This window comes from Mesoplodon mirus, assembly GCF_964341445.2.
Source record: "Mesoplodon mirus genome assembly, chromosome: 15".
In the NCBI taxonomy this organism is placed as follows: Eukaryota; Metazoa; Chordata; class Mammalia; order Artiodactyla; family Ziphiidae; genus Mesoplodon; species Mesoplodon mirus.
In genome coordinates, this window is record NC_138991.1 from 63,389,651 (window position 1) to 63,412,306 (window position 22,656).

Below are 22,656 nucleotides of genomic sequence, written 5' to 3' on the forward strand. Positions count from 1 at the left end.
CTCTCCCGTCATTTTTATTGTCCTCCTGGTGGGGCTGACAAGCTCTTCAAATACAACTTTCCTCCTCCTCATACTTCACAAGGATCCTAACAGAGGCCCAGATGGCTTTCTGGTGGCCTTGAATTCTCAGGTCCCAGGCTGGTTGAAGACACCTGGCTGTCGCCCTCCTACTGGTCTGCTGCTCGTGACCAAGGTGGGCAACATCCCCACTAGCCTCAGCTCTGGGCAGCACTGTGGGGCCGCTGAAGCTAGGTACCAACCAAAGAAGTGGCCGCTAAGTGACTCCACACATGGGGGTGGACCTCTCTCAACCAAGGCCATCAGCTGGGCTTTGTAGACAACAGGAAGGGGTTGGCCCCTGGGAGAGAGAACATGGCAGAGACACAGAAAAGCCACAAGGCAGAGACACAGAGATGACAGCTGCTGGCCCAGCTCCCTTGCCCAGCAGGGCCACCCCCACCCCCACCCCAGCTTGTTATGGCCCCAGCCCCAGAGTGAGCATTCAGAGCGAGGGCATGGAATCTGCATTTTTAAGTTTAGTGGGTCATTCTGTTGTGTAATATTCCAAAAGCATAGGTGCAGAGGCACTGATTTAGATCCTGAATTCTGTGGAGAGTGGGAAGGGGGGAGGTTGCAGTGGGGTCAATGAGGTGGCCCAGGTTCCACCCACTCATCACCCAGGAAAGCTGAGGAGCCAGTGACCCTGGACTGAGAGGGGACCAGTCCACTGTCTTTCCACCAGCATTGAGCTGATGGAGCCAAGCAGTTCAGAAGGAGGTGGCAGAGGCTCAGGTGTGGAGGTGGGGAGAGGTGTTTTAGGGACAGGATGGTGTCCTATTGAACGTAGGCATTTCTGGTACCAGCATGGTGACTAGAAAGAAGGTCCACTGGGGCGGGATACTGGAGTATCATCCATGTGGCCACTGATGTCACCCACAACTTGGGACACTGGTGCTCAGGGGTGGTCTCAGGGCTGGGTTTGGGGTCCCCACCAATATGGCTTGACTGGGACTTCATGGAAGCAGGACAGGGTGAGAAACATCAGAGCAGCGGGTGGAGAGCCGGCCTGGGTTCAGCGTCCCGGGCAGGCCTGTCCTGTAAAGACCCGAACAGCTTGGGACAGCTGCTGTTGCCAGGCGGGTCCAGGGCTGCAGGGAGTCAGCCGGCTGAGCTCCCGGAAAGGATAGGTATTCTGGGAAAAGAAGAGTCCTGCGGGGTCGAAGCCAGACCGGAGTCCGGGTTGCCAGGGGAGGGGGAGGAGAGAACTAGGAGGCCAAACACGTGGGGCATTCAGTGCCAGGGCTAGTCCTGTCACCACCCCTTGGCCTTCCCAGGGCTTAACTCCACCCGCATCAGCCCAGGTGCATCTTCGCTGAGCTCCGCCCGCCCCCGGGGACAGAGGGCCCGCGGTGGGAGATCCGGTCCCTTCCTTGTGGCGGGCGGTCCCCCCTCAGCGGGAGGCGAAGCCCCCCACCAGCAGAGGCAGAAGGGGCAGCAGGTGGGGCACGGACGGCCGCCCTGCCGCCTGACTGATCTCGCACTGACAGTCGCAGGCTCCTGGCTTAAGGGTCGCTTTGGGGGGTCTGGGGGCGGAGCAGTCCAGAAACTTAGGGCCCATTGGTTGGGGGGAGTCCTGCTCGGCTTTGACGCTGCCCTTGGGGAAGCGCCAGTAGTGGGCGCCCTTGAAGAAGTAGGTGTCACCTGCGGGGAGGGAGCAGATGCTTCAGGGGCTGGTCCAGGCCTGCCCCTCCCCCCTCCCCCCGTGCAGCTTCTCTCCCCAGGGCTCTCCAAACCCCAGGGACGTCCTCTAGCTCCCCATCCCTCGGCCTCTCCCCGCGGGAGCTCTCTCCCACCTGTGTTGCTGACGGTGACGTCGTCGGGGGCGTGCGGTGCCCCCTCCCAGAGGCTCAGGTCGCGCGGGTAGCCGGGGTCCGGGCGCGCTGCCGCCTCGTCGTACCGCCAGTACCGCCTGCCCCGGATCAGGTAGGTCTTCCCGTTCAGCGGCCAAGAAAACACGGCGTCCACCTCCTCTCCCGGGGGCAGCCCCAGCTTCGTGAGCGGCCGCGCGGCGCCCTCCAGCCGCCGGTCCTGGAACACCCAGAACTGCTGACCTGAGTGGGTGGGAGAGAGGGGCAGGTGAGCGGCGCTGCGCATGCCCGGAGCCAGCCACGCCTCGAGCCCCACTTACCGCTGAAGAGAAGGATCCGGCCGTCCGGATGCCGGGCATAGGCGGCCTGGATGACCTTCACTTGGGCCGGCAGCCCCTCCCAGAAGCGGTGGAGCCGGGCGGGCCGGGGGGACACCAGCTGTCCCGAGGGCTGGAGGCGCCAGAACCACGGGCCTACGGGGGAAGAAGGGGTGGGCATGTGGGCGTGAGATGAGACGGCAGGAGGTCTCCTCCACCCCCACCCCCCGCAGTGTGTGGCTCGAACACAGCGCTAGGTTTCCCCTTCCACCGCAGGGTGGGCAGGTCCATCTGAAAATCAAGGCTGCAGTGGCTCTAAGGTGACCGGCTGATCCAGGGCTTTCCCCTCTTTAGCACTGAAAGTCCCGCATCCCTGCGAACCTCACAGCCCCGGCGGGTCACTCTAAGTGGGTAGGAAGCCAACTATATGGGGTCGGGGAGGTCCGAAGTCACTTACCTTTGAAGAAGAAAGTTTCGCCTCGGATGTTGGCGATGGCGTCAAAATGGCCATCACATCGATCAGGAACGGGTTGGGAGGGGCTGGGAAGGAAAAGAGAGGTGAACAGAGGGTTGGGGGGCCCCTCTCCCTTTACTTAACCTGGACGGCATCCTACAAGGCAGGGACTCTTACCTGCCCATCTCGTGGAGGAGGACCCTGAGGTTAGGGGGCTCACCCAAGGCCTCACAGCAGGAGAGATACTCACCTGTCCGGGGGCAGGGCAGGGGGCGGGGGAGGAGGAGCCAGGGGTTTCCTTGTGGGCTTGTCAAGTGGGGTTTGGGGTGCTTTCCCTGTGGAGAAACCGTTAGAGAGTGGTGAGTCCCCTGACCCTGCTGCAGAGGCTACCCGGCGAGCTCCCCATCGCTCCTTGTACCGTAGAGCTGTTGCAGGCCTTCGAGGTCGTCCTGGGACAGGCGGTACTCGGTGGGGTTGCCCACCGGGCCCTGGTAAAAGGGCCTCATGATGGAGTTGGGCGCTGAGGAGTGGCCCAGGCCCAAGGCGTGGCCAAACTCATGAACAGCCACAGCAAACAGGTCCGTCCCTTCGCCATCTGGGGAGGGAGGGAGAATGGGCTGGAGCTGTGCCCCACCCCCACCCCTAGCACCCCCAGGCCCCGGGGAATGGGGCCTTCTGCTGGGCAGAAACAACCAGGAGACCCTCAGAGGTGGCCATAGCCTCCTCTACCCAGACCCCCGCCCCCCGCCCCAGCCATTTTATCCTTCCTCTCTGCGTTCACTTATTTGGTAAATGTTCTTGAGTAGCCTTGTTTGGCAGTGCTAGATACTGGGGTGCCGGTCTGAAAAGACCCACTGAGCAGGTTGGGGGAAGAGCAGGAGGAAACAGTGTGAATAGAGGAAGGAGCAGCTTTACACTGATGAAGCCCCTTCCCCCAAGAAGGCAACATACAGAAACATTCTGGGGGAATCAGGAGCCTCAGGGTGTGTACAGTTCTCCTAAGGGAGCCCCAGCCCTTGGAGTACCCTTCTCACAGCTCCAGTCTGTTGGCAGAGGCCCCCCACCCCTCCGAACCCTTCCCACTCCCACCCATGGGGAATGTTGGTCAGACTCCATGGCCCCACTCCTGCCCCATGGTCCGCTGTCCCGGGTCCACCCCCCTCCCCCAGTGCCCACAACCCCTCAGGCCTCTATTTCCCCTCCCCCATCTCCCTCTCCCACAGCCTCCACCCCACCCCCACCTCCCTCGGGTCCTTGTCTTCCCTCCCCACCACTGCAGACTTCATCTCTCTCAGAACACGAAGCTCCAGCAGGCACTCTCCAACCACAGCCTGCTGGCCCTGGCACCCAGCCTCTCTGACCACAGAAGCCTCTTCCTTGAGGACACGGCCCAGGCGCCAGGACCGAGCCTCTCCACACTCCCAGCTGCTGGCCAAACCCCAGCGCCTCATCGATTCCTGAGCCAGCGAGAGGCCAAGGAGGGACAGAGACATCAAGAGAGGCAAGCAGCCCCACCTGGAGGTACGGATTTCCCCAGATGTTGATCTACTTCATGGAAATTTCTAACTAGAGTGAGCAGTGTTGCATGTGGGTTTATTGGAAGTAACCTGGTGAACTGAAAAGCAAATTTCTCTCCACTCCTCAAGGCCACTAGGCGAGAATCTAAGGATGAAATGAGTGAGTCATAAGCAGAGTAGCAAACACTTGTCCGCATTTACTTTTCACAAACCTCTACCTCCTATCCCCATTTTACAAGTGAGGAAACTGAGGCACAGAGAGGTCAAGTTAAATGACAGAGCTGGTACCCTGGCTGTGCTGTCCTGCAGCTCAGCAATGATTTCAGATGTCTTGGTCAAACTCATAAGTACTGATGAATTGCCATATTGACTGTGGATTTTCTCATTGCACTGAGTGCTTTTCCTAAGAAATTGGAGGACAGGACGTTTGGTGTCTTAATTGGGTAGATCTTTTTCATATCTCACCACTCCCCCCCACCCCGTCTTGCCTCTCCTTTGGCCGCACCCCTTTCTTGCACCCTTCTCATGCAATTCAGCTGGGGAAATTACACAACCATGCAGATCCAGCCACATGAGACTCTTGGTGCCCATCTCTGGGGGTCCTCGGCACCTCCTCTCATCCTTGCCCACAGCCTCAGCAGGCAGCTCCTTTGCTCTCTCCACTCAGCCTCAATTCCAGACTCATAGCCCCTTCAGCCCGCTACCCAGCCCCAGCCCCAGCTCCCAACTCTTAGATGACAAATGCTGACAAATGCATTTCCTATTTCATCAAGACAGGCCGCTGATGTAATCTGTAACTTCCTGTGCATTGGACACAGCGCTTCATCTCCCCCAGCTTACCTCCTGCCACGTGCCGTGCCCTGGGCGGAGGTCCTTGCCTCACTCACCTCCTCCAGGACAAGGACAGTGCCCCACCCATCCGTTCCTCACTGCATTCATGCATGCATGCATCCAGCTGTCCATCCATCCATCCGTGTGTCCGTTCATCCATCCATTTATCCATCCATGAATCCACGATCCATGCACCCATCCCCCACCCCTTTCTTTCTATTGGCTCATCCACTGTCCCTGAGTGCTCAAGACTCCCTCATCCTAAGACACCCCCTGGACCTGTCTGCCCTCCATCCATATCCCTTCTCCCTCCCCAGCAAGTTCTCTGGTCAGTGGTCTGAACTCAGCCTTCAGCTCCTCAGCTCCTCTCACGCCTCTGTGGTCTAGATTCTCCCCCCACCCACCAAGCCTGTGGGCACTAAGGTCACTTTGTCCCCAGAGGGCCAGATCCAGGCATAAATAACTTACTGGATGATTTGCTGCCCTGCTCACTCCTGTCCACTTCCTCCTTTGCTTTTGTTCTTGGTCACCTTTCAGCCTGGTTTTTCTCCATTTCCTTTCATTCCGCCTTCCCTGCCACCCTCCTCTTAATTGTGGGACGCCCCACAGCTCTGAACTTGATCATCACATTCTACATTCTCCTGGAACCTTACCCCCAAGTACTGCCAACTCTCAAATCTGCCACCAGACCCAGCTCATAGTAGCTGGCAGTGAACAGACTGTCCTGTGCTGAGAGCTGTAGGTGAATTATTCATCTAATCTGCAAGCCCATGGGACCAGCACATACTATTATTATCCCCATTTCTCAGATGAGGAAACTGAGCACATTGAGGTCAAGTAACTGATACATGCAGCAGGCAGAGGAACGCTGGCTCGAGTTCCACTTCAACCCAGAGATCTTAAATGCTGCATTACACAGCCTCCCTGTAGTGGATTTGTCTATCTATGTGATCTGCACCTCACCCAAATCCTCTACAGAGCCTGTGTGCCCATCCTCTGGCCGCCCCCCTCCCCAAGAAATGGCTCTCCCTCCTAGCCCAGCCTCCCCTTCCCTGAGCAGTCTGCAGCCAGTGGCTGATCGATGTGGGGGGCAGGGGGGCTGGAAGAGCTGGGCCCCCTTCCTCCAGGCAGAACCAACCCTGTGGCATTATTTATGCTCCAGTGTTCCCTGCGGGGTCAGGCTCCTGTCCAGCTGAGACCACATCCTTGCTTAGCTTCTTTCCCCAGTCCTCTCCTGCTTCCCTTTCCCCTGAGAACATGCCCCCAAAAACCGCTTGCACAAGAATTTTCCTCTCAAGCTCCAGTTCTGGGGAACCTGACCTAAGTTGGAGGAATCCAAATTCTAGTGCAAGATACCCGACCACTAACGCACCACCTGCACTGACCAGCCAACCAGCAGTGCAGGCACACGTCCCGCCTGCCTTCCTGAGTCTGCGCCTCCTCCTCCCCCGCCTCCCACCTGCATTAACAAGACACCATCCTCCAGGGGCCTTGAGCCAGAAACCTGGCTGGTACCCAACCATCCTCACCCCCCTTTGCCCCCAGAACCCAGTCAGATCCCAATCTTTGCCCATCCTGACTAGACTCCCCGCAGAGCTGCCCACTGCCCTCTGCCCCCACTCCCATCCCCTCCACCATCTCTCACCTGGACCCCAAGATAGCTTCCTGCCTCCCTGTCCCTATCTTGCCCCCAATGGCAGCCAGTGGTATTTCTAGGATGCAAAACCTTCCACAGTTCCCAAGGCCTTCAGAATCCTATCATCCAGACCCCACCATGTGTTGTCCAAGACCCCTCGTGGTGTGAGACCTGCCCTCCAGCCTCTGCAGTCCCCTCCCAACACCATATTTTTGCCTTTCAGCCCCAAATGTCCCAGGCCGTTTCTCCCCACAGTGCTCCCACCCCTGACTCCCCTGGCCTCAGAGAGCTCACTGGCTTGTGCTTTCTTATGTGTCCCCTCTCCCCCACCCCCACCCCCTGCCCTGCATACGCCAGGAGAGTGGGACCTCGGGCACTAGTTGGCACTCAGTATATATGTGTGGAACAAACAAAGTCACCACTTCCAGGAAGTCCCCAGCACTCAAGAGCTTTGGATCAGCCTTCCTTTGAACACCCCCAGGCTTGAGGACATCCTCTGTTGTGATTCCCCATGGTTGTGTCACCATGTGTAGCAATTGCCAGTTACTCTTCTGACTCAGCTGCTGGCAGAGCTGTGTTTTTGCCCCTTTAAGTCCTCAGCCCCACCTTGGAGCTGAGCATCTAACAGGACTCTGTGGGGCAATTTTCTGTGTTAACTTGGCCAGACTCTGGCGCCCCCGTGCTTGATCAAACACCAGTCTAGATATTGTTGTGGAGGTTATTTTATACACATGGATAACGTCTATATTCAATTGACAGTAATTAGGGCAGATCACCCTCCATAGGGTGGGTGGGCCTCGTCTAATCAGTTGAAGGCATTAAGAACGAAAACTGAGGTTTCCTGGGGAAGAAGGAATTCTGCCTCAAAGACTGCAACATAGAAATCCTGCCTGGGCTTCCAGCTGGCTTGTTCTGCAAATACTGGACTCAAAAGTGCACCACAAAGTCACCTGAATTTCCAGCTTGCAGGCCTGCCCTACTTGGGCTTACCAGCCTCTGCGATCCTTTACACACACACACACACACACACACACACACACACACACACACACACACACACACACACACACACACACACCCCACCCCCACCCCCCGACTGGTTCTATTTCTCTGGCGAAGCCCAACTCATACAGCCTCCATAAATAAAGGTAATTTAAACTTAATTTTTAAGGACGGACAGATCTGGGGAGAGGATCTCTCAGAAGAGGGGAGATTGTACCTTTTGACCCAAAAGTCCAGGTCTCCTCATCATCAAAGTGAGTGTCCCCAGAGATGGAGTGCTCCCCAGGGAAGAAGGCATGGGCAAGGGTGCCCCCCTGCCCGTCGAAGGGGTAACTGTCCTGGTGATAGGCCCGGGCAAAGTCGATGAGGATATCAGGCTCCATCGGGCCCTGAGAACCCACTTCCTGGAATTCGAGGCCTGACTCAACACCCCAGGTGGTCAAGGCATGGTGCATGAGGGTCCGCACTGTCTCCTGGCTCAGCACTGAGCCCTGGGGGAAGGAGTTTACCCTGGAAAGAGGAGGGGCGAGTGAGGGGGGCCGAGGAGAGAGAAGGCAGCCACTCACTCGAAGCTGGGTCAGGCAGGCCCAGGGCGGGAGAGGGCGCCAGGACCTACCTCCATGTCAGGGTTCGCTTCTTCCACACGCTGCCACTCAGAGCATACCGGCGGCGCCGCCTGACCAGCCCTGCCGCCCCCAGCACATCAGGCAGGGAGCAGCGGGGCTTATGCATGGTGGCCACTGTCACAGGGTCTGGGGGAGAGGTTGTGGCAAAGGGGGGTCACCAGTAGGCGCCAGCTCACTTTCTCCATGGGGAAACTTGAGTCTCATAGCGCTTCAAACACTTGTCCAAGGCCCCACATTTTCAATTGGAACCCAGGCCATCTAATTCTGGAAGCCAGCTCATACCAGACTATGACACTGCCCTTCTGGGTAGTACCACCCTCTGCACGGCCCTGCATGGACTCAGAGTCTCAGGCCAGGATCTGGGCATCCTGTTTCCCTGAGCCCTGGCCGCTGGCCTCTAGAGGCAGGAACCCTGGGCGTGCAGTGAGAACTACTCTCTTGGAGGCTGGAACCCCCTGGGAGGTTGCCCATACCTCACACGCTAGCTCCCAAGTCCCCATCACAACCAGATAAAGTTGAAAGTCCCCAGGTCAGCTGGGTCTCTGGTCTCCTGTGGCAAGCCCCTCCTAGGTCAGATCTCCTGGAATCCCCTTTACCAGCTTGGCTCCATCCCCAGCCGTCCCCTCACTCCAAGTGAAGGTTGAGGTGAAAAAGAGCAATTGAGCACATCCTGTTGCCAAAAGGGTCCTACCTCCCCTCGTAGCTGGACAGGAGCCCTCCACCTCTCTCTTCCTTTCATTTAACCCAACAGACGAGCCTCTCAGCTCTACCTCCAAAATATACACCCTGGATTCAGCTGCGTCTCATCACATCGTTGCCTGAACACTACGTGCCTCCTTCCTAGTCTGGGTGCTCCCCACCCTCCATTCTCCAGCAGTAAGCAGAGGAAGCTTAAGATTGCAAATCATATCTAGTTGCCTCTCTCCCTCAAACCCACTCAGGGTTTCTTATCACACTTGAAATCAAATGGAAACACCTTTCACAGCCCCTGATCAGGCTCTTGTTTAGCTCATCAGTCCTCCTTTCATTACAGGCATGCAAGCCAGTGTCTGCCACAGGGCCTTTGCACTTGCCTGGGACACTCTTTTCCCACATCTTCCCATGGCTGTTTCCTCCTCTTTGTGTCCTACGAATTCTTCAAGTCATGTGAGCTCCTCCCAACTCATATGACATCTTTCAGAGGGGCCTCCTCTGCCCAGACCAGCTCCCTGAATACCATTAGCATTTTATTTTCATCAGAACGCTCACCACTATCTGAAATTAGTTTGCATATTTCTATTCTTGATCTGTGTGTGTCTCCCTCTAGAATGTTAGCTCCATGAGAGCAGGGACCTCATCTACCTTGTTCACCACTATACCAGCGGAGCCTGAAATGACCTCACATGTCATTTATCAAGAAGAGATTCCTGATAAATATTTACTGAAAGAGGAATATCTTAGAACCTCCGAGTTGGGACCTGAGGTCAGCATTTCATAGCGCCCGATTCAGATACACGGGAGGTTTAGAAACTGCGGTTGGTCGGGTGGGCAACAATGGTCAGGCTGGGTGCAGAGGCTGGGCTGGGGGAGGGGGTGGGGGCCACATACCCAGGACTCCTGTCTCCGGCAGACCCGCAAACCTCTGCATGACCTTGATCGCATCCCACAGCTTTGCAGGGCTCTGCAGCTGGGCCTGGTCAGGGTGAGGTGGCGGCAGGTAGCCATAGCGGGTCAGCCAGTCCTAGACCAGAGGAGGGAACAGGGGAAGGAGGAAAGGTCGCAGAGATGGGACTTTCCCTTCCCACCATCATCCTGGAAGCCCCACCTCTCACCAGACATAGATAGCCCAGAGTCCTCAGCCCCGGGTACTGGCCTGCTCCCCATCTCAAGGTACAGGCCCTCCAGCCCTGGGTTTGCCCTTGTTCACCTGTTCCCAAGAGTCCCCACCTCCCCACCCTAGCCCCTTTCCAGATTTCCAAATTCGGGCCCCGAACCTCCTGACGGATCCCCTGTCTCCATCCCCGGTCACTCTTTGGACATTTGAACCGCCCCCAGCTTCCTCTGAACCCGGGAGTCCAGGCCCCGGCTTCCCTCTCCCAGCCCCCCTGCAGGTCCAGGAGCCCGCGAACCCCGGCACTCACCACGCCCAGGCTCACGTCCTGCGCGGAGGGCTCCCGGGCGCGCGCGGGCGGCGGTAGCAGCGGGAGCAACAGCGCCAGGAGCCGGAGCATGGCGCGGTCCTGCCCTGGCAGCCGGCGGAGCTCGAGGGGACCAGACCCGCGCCGCCCTGGGGATCCGGGGGTGGAGATCAGGGGCCCAGAGAGGCTCAGGGGACCCGGCGCGGGATACGAGGAGTGGGCGAGGGGATGGGGGGCCGCTCGGGGATCCGGGACACTGGGAGGCACGATGCGGGGGGCACAGGGGCGTCCAGCGGAGGGCAGGCAGAGTTGAGAGGGTGCGGGAAGGGGGCGGAAGCTCGGGCTCCGGGTCCGCGACGGCCGCCTCTCGGGGATGCGGGCCGGTCCTGTCCGCGCCGACGGCCCCTCCTCCGGACTGGAGCGGCGGGCCGGGCGGGGAGAGGCGGGTCAGGCGCACCCCACTAGGCGAAGACGGCGCAGCAGGGGAAAGGGCCGGATCTTCGGTCTTCCAGCGAGACAAGGCGGGCCGGGTGGTGACGCAGGACCCCTCCCGGACCCAGGACCTCTCCTCCGAGCGCTTCAGAGAGCGCGGGTCGCGGGCCCAGCCCCGGCCGCAAGTTTCTCTTCCTAGATCCCGGCTCCGGTGGGACTCCCCGGAGCGCCGCTCGCTTCTGCTTTCTCAGATCCCCGAAGCCGGGCCCGGGGGAGGGGCGGCTCGGGGTCCTCCTCTTCCCCCAGCCGCCCTTCCCGGAGACCCCAGGACGCTCGGCCGGCCAAGCGCAGGGGGGATTTCCGGGCGGCGGGAGGCTGGGCCGCTTCCCCCTCCGCGGGGCCCTGGCACGCCCCCCGCCCATCTCCGCCCGCGGCCCCCGTGTGCGCGCGTGCGGCTGCCTGTGGCCACCGAGTTCATTCCCCCAACCACGTGGGCTGCGCGGGTCTCTGCTTCCTACGCGGTGGTCCCAGCAACTCTAGATCCCAGACCCGGGGACTACTTCGGGGCAGGTACTAGGCATTTAAAAATCCAGTAACATCCTCGCAGGAGCTGGAGCGCCAGCCCCCGGCCGGGAGCGCAGGGCGGAGGAGGGGGTGAATAGGAGGAGATCCCGGAGGCACAGCCGCCCCTCGCGCCCCCCGGGGAGCCGGGTGCTGGGACGCCTAGCAGCTGGAGAAGGATGAGGAGGAAGGTGGGGGTGGACTTCCTGGCGAGGGCGGCTGAGTGGAAGAGCTCAGTCTGTGGCGCAAGCAGGGCAGCCACAGGACCCCATGTGTGTTTTAAACAAAATAAATAGTGAGCAGGATTAGCAAGCTAGAGATGCAAACTAAAACACTGAGATCCTGTGCTGATCCGCTGGGGCTGCCATAACAAACTACCACAGACCAGGTGGCCTGAACAACGTGAGAAATTTATTTCCTGACAGTTCTGGAGGCCGGAAGTCCAAGATCAAGGTGCAGGCAACGTCGATTTTTCCAGGCTTCTCTCCTCACCTTGCAGGTGGCTGTTTTGTCCCTGTGTCCTCACGTGGTCTTTCCTCTGTGCCCACACAACCCTGGTGTCTCTTTGCGTACCATATCCCCTCTTCTCCTAAAGGCACCAGTCACATTGGATGAGGGCCCACCCTAATGGCCTCATTTTACCTTAATCACTTCTTTAAAGGCCTATCTCCAAATCCCCACATTTTGACTGGGGATTAGGACTTCAACATACAAATTTAGGGACACTGGTTCAGTCCATAACGGATCCCGTATGCAATAAAAACGTCCACTCCTCCTCCTGGTGTTTCTCCTTTGCTCTAACACACTACCACACTCACAATGTTTAACATCTGACACTAGATGTGGGGGCGGGGTTCCCCACATCGAGCAATTCTCTGTGACAGCAGCTGGGTGTCCTACGATTCTTCAATTCTGATAGTAACCAGTTATTGAAGACCCCACAGGTTAAGGGTTCAGTCCCACGAGACTGCTCCCCATTTCAGATGCCAATCACAAGTAGGAGGCCTCCAGGTCACCCCAGGTTCTGTCAAGTTGGCTACAAATCAGAGGTTCCCATGACTTCCCCCTCCTTGGACTTGATTCTTTGCTAGAACAGCTCACAGAACTTGGGGAAACACTTACTTACATTTACCAGCTTTTTATGTAATAAAAAAATAGGATAAGGAATATAGATGAACAGCCAGATGAAGAGATAGATACATCGGGCAAGGTCTGGAAGGGTCCCCAGCCCAGGAGCTTTTGTCCCCATGGAGTTGGAGTGCGCCACCCTCCTGGCATGTAGATGTGTTCACCAACCCAGAAGCTCTCTGAACCTCATACTTTGGGGATTTTTATGGAGGCTCATCACATAGGCATGATTAATTATTAACAATATCCAGCCCCTCTTCCCTCCCTGGAGCATGAGAGGTGGGACTGAAAGTTCCAAGCTTCAGGTGACCAGCCCCCATCCAGGAGCTATCGAGAAGCACACCCAGAGTCACCTCATTAGAACTAAAGACACCCCTATCACCCAGGAAATTCTGATGGATTTAGGAGCCCTGGGTCAGAAACTGGGGACAGAGACCAAATATTAGAACAAAAGATGCTCCTAGTAACTCTTATCACTTAGGAAATCACAAGGGTTTTAGGAATTCTGTTCCAGGAACCAAGGGCAGAGACCAAAAGACATATTTTCTATTATTCCACAGCCCGCCCCCTTGTCTCTGGCCATGGAACCCTTACAGCAAAACAATATGCAACTTGAAAGATACTGGCACGTTACAGAATCCCATGCCATCAGCAATCACTCCAGTCCATCATCGTATCATATGAAAGTGTCTGCCAGGGTGAAGCCGCTTAGGGTCTCGAGTTTCCGTCTGATCTTGTCAGGTTCCAAAAGCAGGAGTGGTCTTGGCACATATGACTTCACCTTTCCAGGCATCTGGTATAGTCGAACTAACAGAGAATATCATCTGTGGCTCTGAGCCTCTTTCAAGGTGTTAATGTAATACTGGATTTCCCTCATGACATAATTCATTTATCCATTACTTTACCCTTAGCTACTGTTCCTCCTTCTCTACATTGACACCCAAATGCTTCCACCTTTGGAAGGGACGTTAAGTTCGGCCACTGTGCTGGTCCAGTTTGCAGGCAGCTATTCTAGTCTAGCCGGTGCCTCCCCCTCAGTCCACAGAGGTTGAGGTCACACAGGTGCAGACCTGGTGGGCTATCTTTACTAGCATCACTATAGCTGCATTCACTGTCAATGCCAATTTTGTCAGAGAGGGTGAAGGCACATCCTACCCCATCAGTCCCGTAGGAATTCTGACATAAGGTTTGAAGTACAGTTGCAATCTCTTATTTAGGAATCATCACTGTTTGGGGCACTTGTATTTGCAGCCCTGGTCATGGAACCAGGTAGGAAGAAAAAAAGTTGTGATGATGTGGGGAAGAAAGAAAGAGAGAGAAAAAAAGAGTTGTTATATGAGCATCCTCCTCCCTTGGGAAAAACTACATAGTCTTACCAGCATTTCTCCCCACCCTGTCTTCCCCAGATCCACCAGAAAAACAGAGACATCTACCCAGTGGGGACACTCCTTTGGCCGCACTCATACCTGTGTTACACAGGGAGGAGTATAAGCCAGCTCTTTATTTGTCCCATTTTAAACAACTAATGCTTTAGCTGCTTGCTCCAATTCTCTACCAAACTAGTACTCTGGACATTATGGGCTATAAAATGTGGTCCTTGGTCTGAAGAAATGATGATAGGCCACCCAAATTGTCACAATATCTTCTGTTCCAGTTCTTTTATATTATTCTGAGCATTTGTATCTACCACCAGCTAAGCAAAGCCCAGTCCAGAGTCGGTGTCTATTCCCAGGAGGACCCATCTGTACCCCCACAAGGATACCAGCATTAGTCTCACTTGCCAGTTACAATCCAGGCCTTCCCCCCGGGGAATCTGCCACATAACTATCTCTATTCTCTGTCTCTTGCTTGTTGACAAAACAGCTCTTATTGGCATTTCGTGCCTCAGGAGGTACAAGAGGACCATGTCCAGATACAGCCCAACTCGGCATTGCTGTAGGGACCCTGTGTCCATTTTTCTCATGGGCCCAGGTGGCAGCCACCTTAAGTGAACACATAGGAATCTCAGCTTATTAAGCTGGAAGGAGGTTCCAAGGATGGGAATTGACATGCCATGTACCTACTTTAAGCGCCCCTCAAATTTCCATAGGTATTTCCACGGGGCTGTGTCCCATATGGGCATCCTTTTATTTATTTATTTTTAATTATTATTATTATTTTTTGGCCACGCTGTGCTGCATGTGGGATCTTAGTTCCCCAACCAGGGATCGAACCAGTGTCCCCTGCAGTGGAAGTGCAGAGTCCTAACCACTGGACCATCAGGGAATTCCCTAGGCATCCCTTTAACAGGCCAGGTTTCCGTTGCCCTCCTGCCTGACCGTGAGTCGGTAGAAACCAAAACATAGGGAATTTCACCACTGCCAATTCTCCCATCATGGCTAGGAAAACAGCTTGCAGTTCAGCCCACCAGACTGATCTGTTTTCACATTCTTTGATCACAGTGGTGGCCTTCCAAAGAGGAAGTTGTCTGTTCACCTTGGAACTGCTGTCCACAAACCAAGCATCTCCTTGTTGGTCAGTCGACAGCTGTTAATAGGGCACTCACTGTCCAAGTGATGGAATCCAGAGCTGCTCACACAGATCCGAATTCAGTCCTCCTCGGATAAGAGAGGCTCCCTCTTCATGACAGTCTCCCCAGGCAGCACCATCTTGTGAAAACCATTTCCATCTTATGATGGAACTCTTCTGGGTTCTGCCATCCCCATTAGAGCATTTCTCTGACATCACCCTAGACGTAATGGGTATTTCAGGTTTTAAGATAATTTTATGTCCTTCAGTCATGGGGTAGCTTCAATTAATGTCTGAAAACAAGGTAGTAAATAACCCTGGAAACTCTCCAGTTGAAAGTCCCAGTAGTCATCGCTGGGCGGGTGCTTACAGGCTTTTGCCTTAAGCCCCAGTCTACACTCCACATAGGGCTACCGCACAGAGACTCTGTCCCTGCCAGCACCCCACCTTCTATTCAACGTTGTGTAGAGTCAGGCAATCTTACTGGTTCCTGTTTAGCACGTCCCAGTAACCTTGCTTGAAGGGAGGATTTGCACACTTTCTGTTTCACAGTACTAGTTAGGGAAACATTCCCCAGTCAGATACAGTGTCAATCCCTGTAATTGCACTCAGGTAAAAGAGGCACTTCACAGAAAGTCTGATGGAGTATTCCAATTAGTAGAATTCCAGTTAGTAGAACTTTTACCTTAATTCAATCGACCCTTACATTCCTAGACGTGGCCTCCGCTGGGACTCCATCTACAGGTTTGGAGTTTACAATACCGGGTAGGGGAAATATTCCCAGCAGGACATAATATCCATTCCCATAAAACAATAGGTAAAGGAGACACAGCTTCTTTACATAAAGCCTGTTTAAACATTCCAACTTCCATAATCTCATGAACTCTTGCACTTCTACGTTCTGTTTTCTCAATCTATTGCTGCTAAGTCAGGGCTTCACCAACAGGTTTTGGTACCACAGTGAGTGGTGAGTGGGGCTCCTGTGTCAAGGAGTCCTGGGAAGTTCCCTTCTTCACTCCCCGACTGTTTCACCCACTGTTGTGCAAAAGGCTTTGGATCAGAGAAGATTCTGGGAAGATGGTGGAGTAGGAAAGCACCAGGAATCTGTCTCCCCACCTGGACAACAATTGCACTGGCAGGGCCTCCCTGGTGGCGCAGTGGTTGAGAGTCCGCCTGCCGATGCAGGGGATACGGGTTCGTGCCCCGGTCTGGGAGGATCCCATATGCCGCGGAGCGGCTGGGCCCGTGAGCCATGGCCGCTGGGCCTGCGCGTCCGGAGCCTGTGCTCCGCAACGGGAGAGGCCACAACAGTGAGAGGCCCGCATACCGCAAAAAAAAAAAAAAAAAAAACAATTGCACTGGCAGAATCTGTCTGATGGAACTATTCTGGAACACTGAAGGCTTATAACTTCCAGGGGAAGGCTTGGACAGTAAATGGTCATCAATTTCAGCTCTCAGTTCAGTAGTAGCTGCCCATCCCCCACCTGGAGAGCTTGCAGGAAGGAAGGTGAGCAAAAGGACCCTGTCCTCCGAAGATGGGGGATCTGGGCTCTGACGGCTGAGACTGATCAATGCTTCTGATCAGGGAGCTGTAGACAGAGGGGTGGCAGCCATTCTTGTGGCACCTCCCCTGCTGCTGCAGCCCCCGCCCATCTGGCTGAAGTGACTGCCCGGGGTAGGGGGAGGGATTTAAAGGGCCGGGACCCCTTTTTAACCCCCTTCTTTTTTTTTTTTTAATTAATTGTTATTGGAGTATAGTTGCTTTACAATGTTGTGTTACTTTCTACTGTACAACAAAGTGAATCAGCTATACGTATACATATATCCCCTCTTTTTTGGATTTCCTTCCCATTTAGGTCACCACAGAGCATTGAGTATTAACCCCCATCTTTTAACGATTTTCCCCTTTCAGGAGTCAGACATTAAAGACTAGAACATTAAAACAAAACAAAACAAAACAAAAAACCTGCATCTATGGGGAAAATTAGCAAGTGACTGCGTGTGCCCAAGGAAAGGCTCAGAAAAGACCTAAGAACACATTAAGTTCACACCTCAGTCACAGAGACAGCCTACAACATTCCAAAAAAAAAAAAAAAAAAAAAGTCCCCAAACAACAACAAAAAACAGAAAACGCTGGGGAGGGGGAGAATCTGACTTCCAGAGTTACCACATTATTAGATTTAAATGTCCCAGTGTTCAACAAAAAATCACAAGGCACACAAAGAAACAGGAAATATGGCCAGTTCAAAGGAAAAAAAAAATCAACAGAAACTGTCCTTGAAAAGACTTAATGGCAGGCAAATACTACAGGATTCCACTCAGATGAGGTACTCAGAGTACTGAAACTCACAGAGACAGAAAGTACAGTGGTGACTGCCAGGGGCCAATGGTGGGGAGAAGGGGTAGTTTGTGTTTAATGGGGACAGAGTTTCAGTTTTACAAGCTGAAAGGAGTTATGGGGATGATGGTGGTGATTTCTGCCCAGCATTGTGACTGCATGTAATGCCGCCAACCTGTACACTTAAAAATGGTTAAGATAGTAAATTTTATATATGTGTATTTTACCACAATAAGAAAAAAAAGTTAATGTGGAAAACAAACAAAAGAAGACAGACAAAAAATTAGATCATGCTATATGATTCCAGTTATATTTAGCAAATGCAAACCAATCTAGAGGGATAGAAAGCAGATCAGTGGTTGTTTGGATGGGGTTAGGGGGAGGCAGAAGGGAGGAATTGAAACCGAGCAGAACACTGCGGTACCCCCGCCTCCCCCCAAGTACAAAGGCCCTTCCAATGTCTCCTGCCTCTTGTTTGTAGAAAAGCTGAAATCTCCCAAGCCTCCCTGAGTCACAAAAGAGCAGGCTCAAGCAGTGAATGATCAGGACAAGAGAGTCATAGAATCTTTCAGTGTCTGATGCACATTCTTGAGTTGCTTTACAGATACTGTAACTGTCCCCCAGAGGGAAGAAGCATGATGACCAGAGTGCAGCCATGACATAAGCTGCTCCATTCTGAGCAGTAGTGACTCTTTGGCTAGCACAATTCCAAGAACTGGCCTCAAGAGAATGCGGTTAACACTATTGCTAATAATCATCTGTGTCTTTGTGGGCGTCAAAATAATTGTAGCTTGCTCTGCCCGTATATGTAAGCAGGCAACTAAAATTGTCAGCAAAGAGATGGTATAGAAGCATGTCAACATCTTCCACTCTAAGACTACGACACCCTATGTCAGCAGGAAGAAGTTACAGAAGATGGACCTTCGCCCCTAATCCCTTAGAAATGGAGTGATGTCTGACAATGGGGATCTGTAAGCAGCTTTTTGCAGGAAAGAGCTTTTTGCAGGAAAGAGCTCTTTGCAGGAAAGAGCTCTCTGCAGGAGGTCCCTTTTGTCTTGTCACTTTAGCAAAGCCATATTGTAACTAACCTCCGGCCCAAGCACACCTTTCAAATCTTTTGATCACACAATACTTAGCCTAACCTGATTCTTTCCTTAGATCAAAGAAATAGAAATGAAGAATAAGGAATTAACAGATGACTAGATCTTTTCCCTAGCTTCCCCTTCAGTAATCTCGAGAAGAAACTGTGTGAACAAGGTGGCATCTAAAGAAAGATCACAAGGAGTTGACAAGGCTGCACCCAACGGGATATGGTGATGATTCTGACCCCCTATCTCAGTGATTAACTGAGGGGACTTCCCCGGTGGCGCAGTGGTTAAGACTCCACTCTTCCAATGAACTAAGATCCTACTTGCCAGCGAGGTGCGGACAAAGAAAAAGAAACTGACAGTCAGTGATTAACTGAGATTACCTTCCCTTTTTCCCCTTTAAAAACTCTCATGGCCAAGTAGAATCTCCAGAGCTGGTTCTGGGACTTGAGTCTGACTTCTCCCCAGGTTGCTAGCCCCCTGTTTTTTTTTTTTGTTTTTTGTCCATGCCACGCGTCATGCGGGATGTGGGATGCAGGATCCCAACCAGGGATTGAACCCGTGCTCCCTGCAATGGAAGCGTGGAGTCTTAATCACTGGACCACCAAGGAAGTCCTTCTCTCCTCTCGTTTTCCTCTTTGTTTCATTCCTATCAATATTCGTTTTATTCACCTTATTTCTTAATAACCCTTTAAAATGTTCACCCTGCCAAGACCTGTCTCTTGTCTCTTGATTCTCTCCTCTGCCTTTCCCCATTTTCTTTTTTTTTTTTTAATAACTAAATTTATTTATTTATTTTTGGCTGCGTTGGGTCTTTGTTGCTGGACTTTCTCTAGTTTCGGCGAGGGAGGGCTACTCTTCATGGCGGTGGATTCTCTTGTGGAACACAGGCTCTAGGCGCGTGTGGGCTCAGTAGTTGTGGCGCACAGATTTAGTTGCTCCACGGCATGTGGGATCTTCCCGGACCAGGGCTCACACCCATGTCCCCTAAATTGGCAGGTGGATTCTTAACCACTGAGCCACCAGGGAAGTCCCCCCATTTTCTGGTTAATTAACCTAATTTTTTTTCTTTAGTAAGACCCATGGGGGGAGCTGGGACCGCAGATTGATAAGGCTTCCTGAACTGTCCTTCAGTTTTGCAGCAGTCAGGTTATGTGGGGTACCCATGCAAAAGGGCCACCCCCCCAACCAGAGGGTGGTCAGGGTAAGGGGCATATTTCGTGGGCAAATATTCAAGTCATTTTAAAGCCAGCCCCAGGTGGCTAGCATACAGAGTTGTCAGCCACTTCATCTGCAGTGTTCCACTTGGCATTTATGGGGCGAGATGGATAGTTCTCCTTCTCAGGGTAATCAGACCTTACTGTGGCTTTTATTCAGTCTACCAGGCTGGCTGTTCCCTCGGGAATAACCTCCTGTGGGTCTGGATCACTTATAACCATCTGTGATTCTTTCATACTGAGCTGTGGGTCCTGAATCAACCCAGACATGCCCTTCCACTCTGCAGACTCAAAGCCAAAGAACAGCCCCTAAGTTAGTTACTCTCACAATCCATTTCAAGAAAGGGTCTTCAAGAAAGTGATGATACTGATCCATGAAATGAAAAAAACCCTCCACACTGTCCCCCTGTTTTCAGCAGTTTCTTGGTTTTGCCCTTCCCCCACCTTGACTACCTTCCTGGTGACCTGAGGTCTCAGAGGTACTTATGGTTGTCCCTGCGTGACTTTTCCCTCAGTGGGTGGCATTAAGCTAGTGGCCAAAGCTCAGACTCACCAAAATCTGATCAGTATCAAGGTTCCACCCAGCACTCTCTTTTAATTTCATTTTAGCTATTACCGATAACAATAAACAATTGAATCGTTTGCCATTTTCTTATTAGTTTCCATTTCCTTCTGCCTCAATTGAACCAACTCCCTGGTAGTTGGGTCCATCCCTAAATTCCATTGACAGCTTTTACCTTTAGTACCTGAGTACAGCACAGCTGCTTCTCCAGGCCATGGGTGATCACGTGGCCACCAGGAATCAAAATCTCCGCATCCCTTGCCCTTTTATCCTTTCTCTTCCCAAGCCACATGCTTCCATGAGTTCCAGCAAATCCCACTTCACTGACACCAACTTAATGAAAAGCTCACTTCTCCTGGCATCCCTATTTACAAGGATTTCAGGAGCTTTGTACCAGGAACTGAGGGCAGAGACCGATATATATTTTTTCTATTATCTCACACCATGTTTGTCATCGGATTGGCAAAAATTAAAAAGTCTGATGATGCCAAGTATTAGCCAGGTACGGGCTAGATGAAACTCACACTCTGCCGATAGGAGTGTGTTTCCTGGTTGCTCCGTGATGGGATCAAACCCTCCACACAAAATTTGGTTCAGAGGTGAAGACTGATGAGGTCACACATAGCAAGAGAATAGGACAAGATTGATGACTCACATAATGAGGCTTCCTGGGAGGAGCAGGGCAGGTTCCCAAGCAGGTCAGAAATGGCTTGAGAGAGTGAGGAGGGGCTTTCACTGTGGTCAGGGGGTGAGGCTGGGCTGAGAGCCCCTCCACACTGGCCAGGGCTTTCCTGAATTCAATTTCCCGCCTGTGCAAGGGAGCGAGCATCAGGGCCTTCTTATCAGCTTGCCCAGATGTGGGACACAAGAGGGAAGAGGGAAGCCTGAGGCTATCAGCAAACATCAGAAATGGAGTTGGACTTCTGGTTACAGAGTGTAAATTCATACCTACCCTTTGGAAACCGGTTGGGCGATATTTAATAAAACTGAAGAGTATAACCTCTGTGGTAGGTAAAAGATGGCTGCAAATTCTTCTCTACTTCTCCTGTGGAGAGGTGGAATCCACTCGTTTCCCCTGGAACCTGGGCTGACTCAGTGCCTTGCCTGACCAGTAGCATGCTGTAGAAGTGATGCTTCTGGGAACTTCTGAGTCTGAGGAAGCCTGGCAGCTTCTGCCCAGGCTTCTTGGAACCTCGTTTTTGGGGAAGTCGGCTGCCACGTGAGGAGTCCGGGATAGCCTCGCTGGGAGGAAATCCAGGCAGACGTGTGCAGAGGCTGCGTGAAGAAAGAAACGCTATCTCGTCCCAGCTGACCCAGCCTGCCAGCCCAGGCGCCAGACCTGGGAGCGGAGAAACCATCTGACGACTCCAGCCCCGGCCACCATCATACCTGCAACTGCATGAGATCCCGGCAGAACCCAGCCAACCCTCAAAACTGTGAGAGAGAAAACCAAATTGCTGGGCTTCCCTGGTGGCACAGTGGTTAAGAATCCACCTGTCAATGCAGGGGGGACACGGCTTCGAGCCCCGGTCTGGGAAGATCCCACATGAAGCCTGTGCGACACAACTACTGAGGCTGTGCGCCTAGAGCCTGTGCTTTGCAACAAGAGAAGCCACCACGATGAGAAGCCTGCGCACCTCAATGAAGAGGAGACCCCGCTAGCCACAACTAGAGAAAGCCCGTGTGCAGCAATGAAGACCCAACAAGGCCAAAAATAAATTAAAAAAAAAAAAGTTCTAAAGAATAATTAAAAAAAAACTTGCTGTTCCAAGCCTCTAAATGGTGGGATAGTTATTACCCAGCAAGAGATCACTGGAACACCTCCCCCCACTGATTCTACTTCTAGAATGATGACAGCATAAAATTTCCATCCAAGTGTCCATGGAGATCTATGTACAAGGATGTGCATTAGAACATTGTTTATAATGTTGAAGAAGTGCCAGAAGACTAAGTGTTCATTGATAGGAGAGTGGAGAAATAAATCGGGGCATAAACATTGGATGAAATACCTTACAGCTGTTAAGAACAAACTAAATCTAAATACATTAGCCTGGATAAGTCTGAGAAACATTTTGGAAAACAGCTGCTTGTATTCTTCCCCCCAAAGTCAATATCCCGAAAGACACATAAGAAGGCAAGGGGAGTGGGACTTCCCTGGTGGTCCAGTGAGTAAGACTCCACGCTCCCAATGCAGGGGGCCCGGGCTCAATCCCTGGTCAGAGAACTAGATCCCGCATGCATGCAGCAACAGAAGATCCTGTGGGCCACAACTAAGACCCGGCACAGACAAAATAAATAAATAAATATTAAAAAAAAAAAGAAGAAGACAAGGGGAGCATTTCAGATGAAAGGTGTCTAAAGAGAAATGTTCAGCTGATCACATGTGATAATGGTACATGATTATGTAGGGGGATATCTGCATCCTCAGAGATGCAAGCTGAAGTAGCCAATGGT

The 22,656-nt window shown here is 53.0% G+C and overlaps 1 protein-coding gene across 2 annotated transcripts; it reads right to left on the reverse strand.

Moving 5' to 3' along the window:
• Nucleotides 1-514: 514 nt before the first annotated feature.
• MMP25 (matrix metallopeptidase 25) lies at nt 515-10,809 on the reverse strand. 2 transcript variants are annotated; one of them, XM_082644471.1, is made up of 10 exons: nt 10,372-10,809; nt 9,839-9,971; nt 8,242-8,377; nt 7,843-8,135; nt 3,058-3,234; nt 2,890-2,974; nt 2,643-2,725; nt 2,189-2,341; nt 1,854-2,111; nt 515-1,701 (listed from the first exon to the last, which is right to left on the reverse strand). In XM_082644471.1, exons 1-10 carry the CDS (start codon nt 10,459-10,461, stop codon nt 1,451-1,453), a joined length of 1,659 nt encoding a protein of 552 aa, XP_082500597.1. In that variant the 5' UTR covers nt 10,462-10,809; the 3' UTR covers nt 515-1,450. The 2 variants fall into 2 exon arrangements, with proteins under 2 accessions (XP_082500597.1, XP_082500598.1); XM_082644472.1 differs by lacking the exon at nt 3,058-3,234.
• Nucleotides 10,810-22,656: the final 11,847 nt, after the last annotated feature.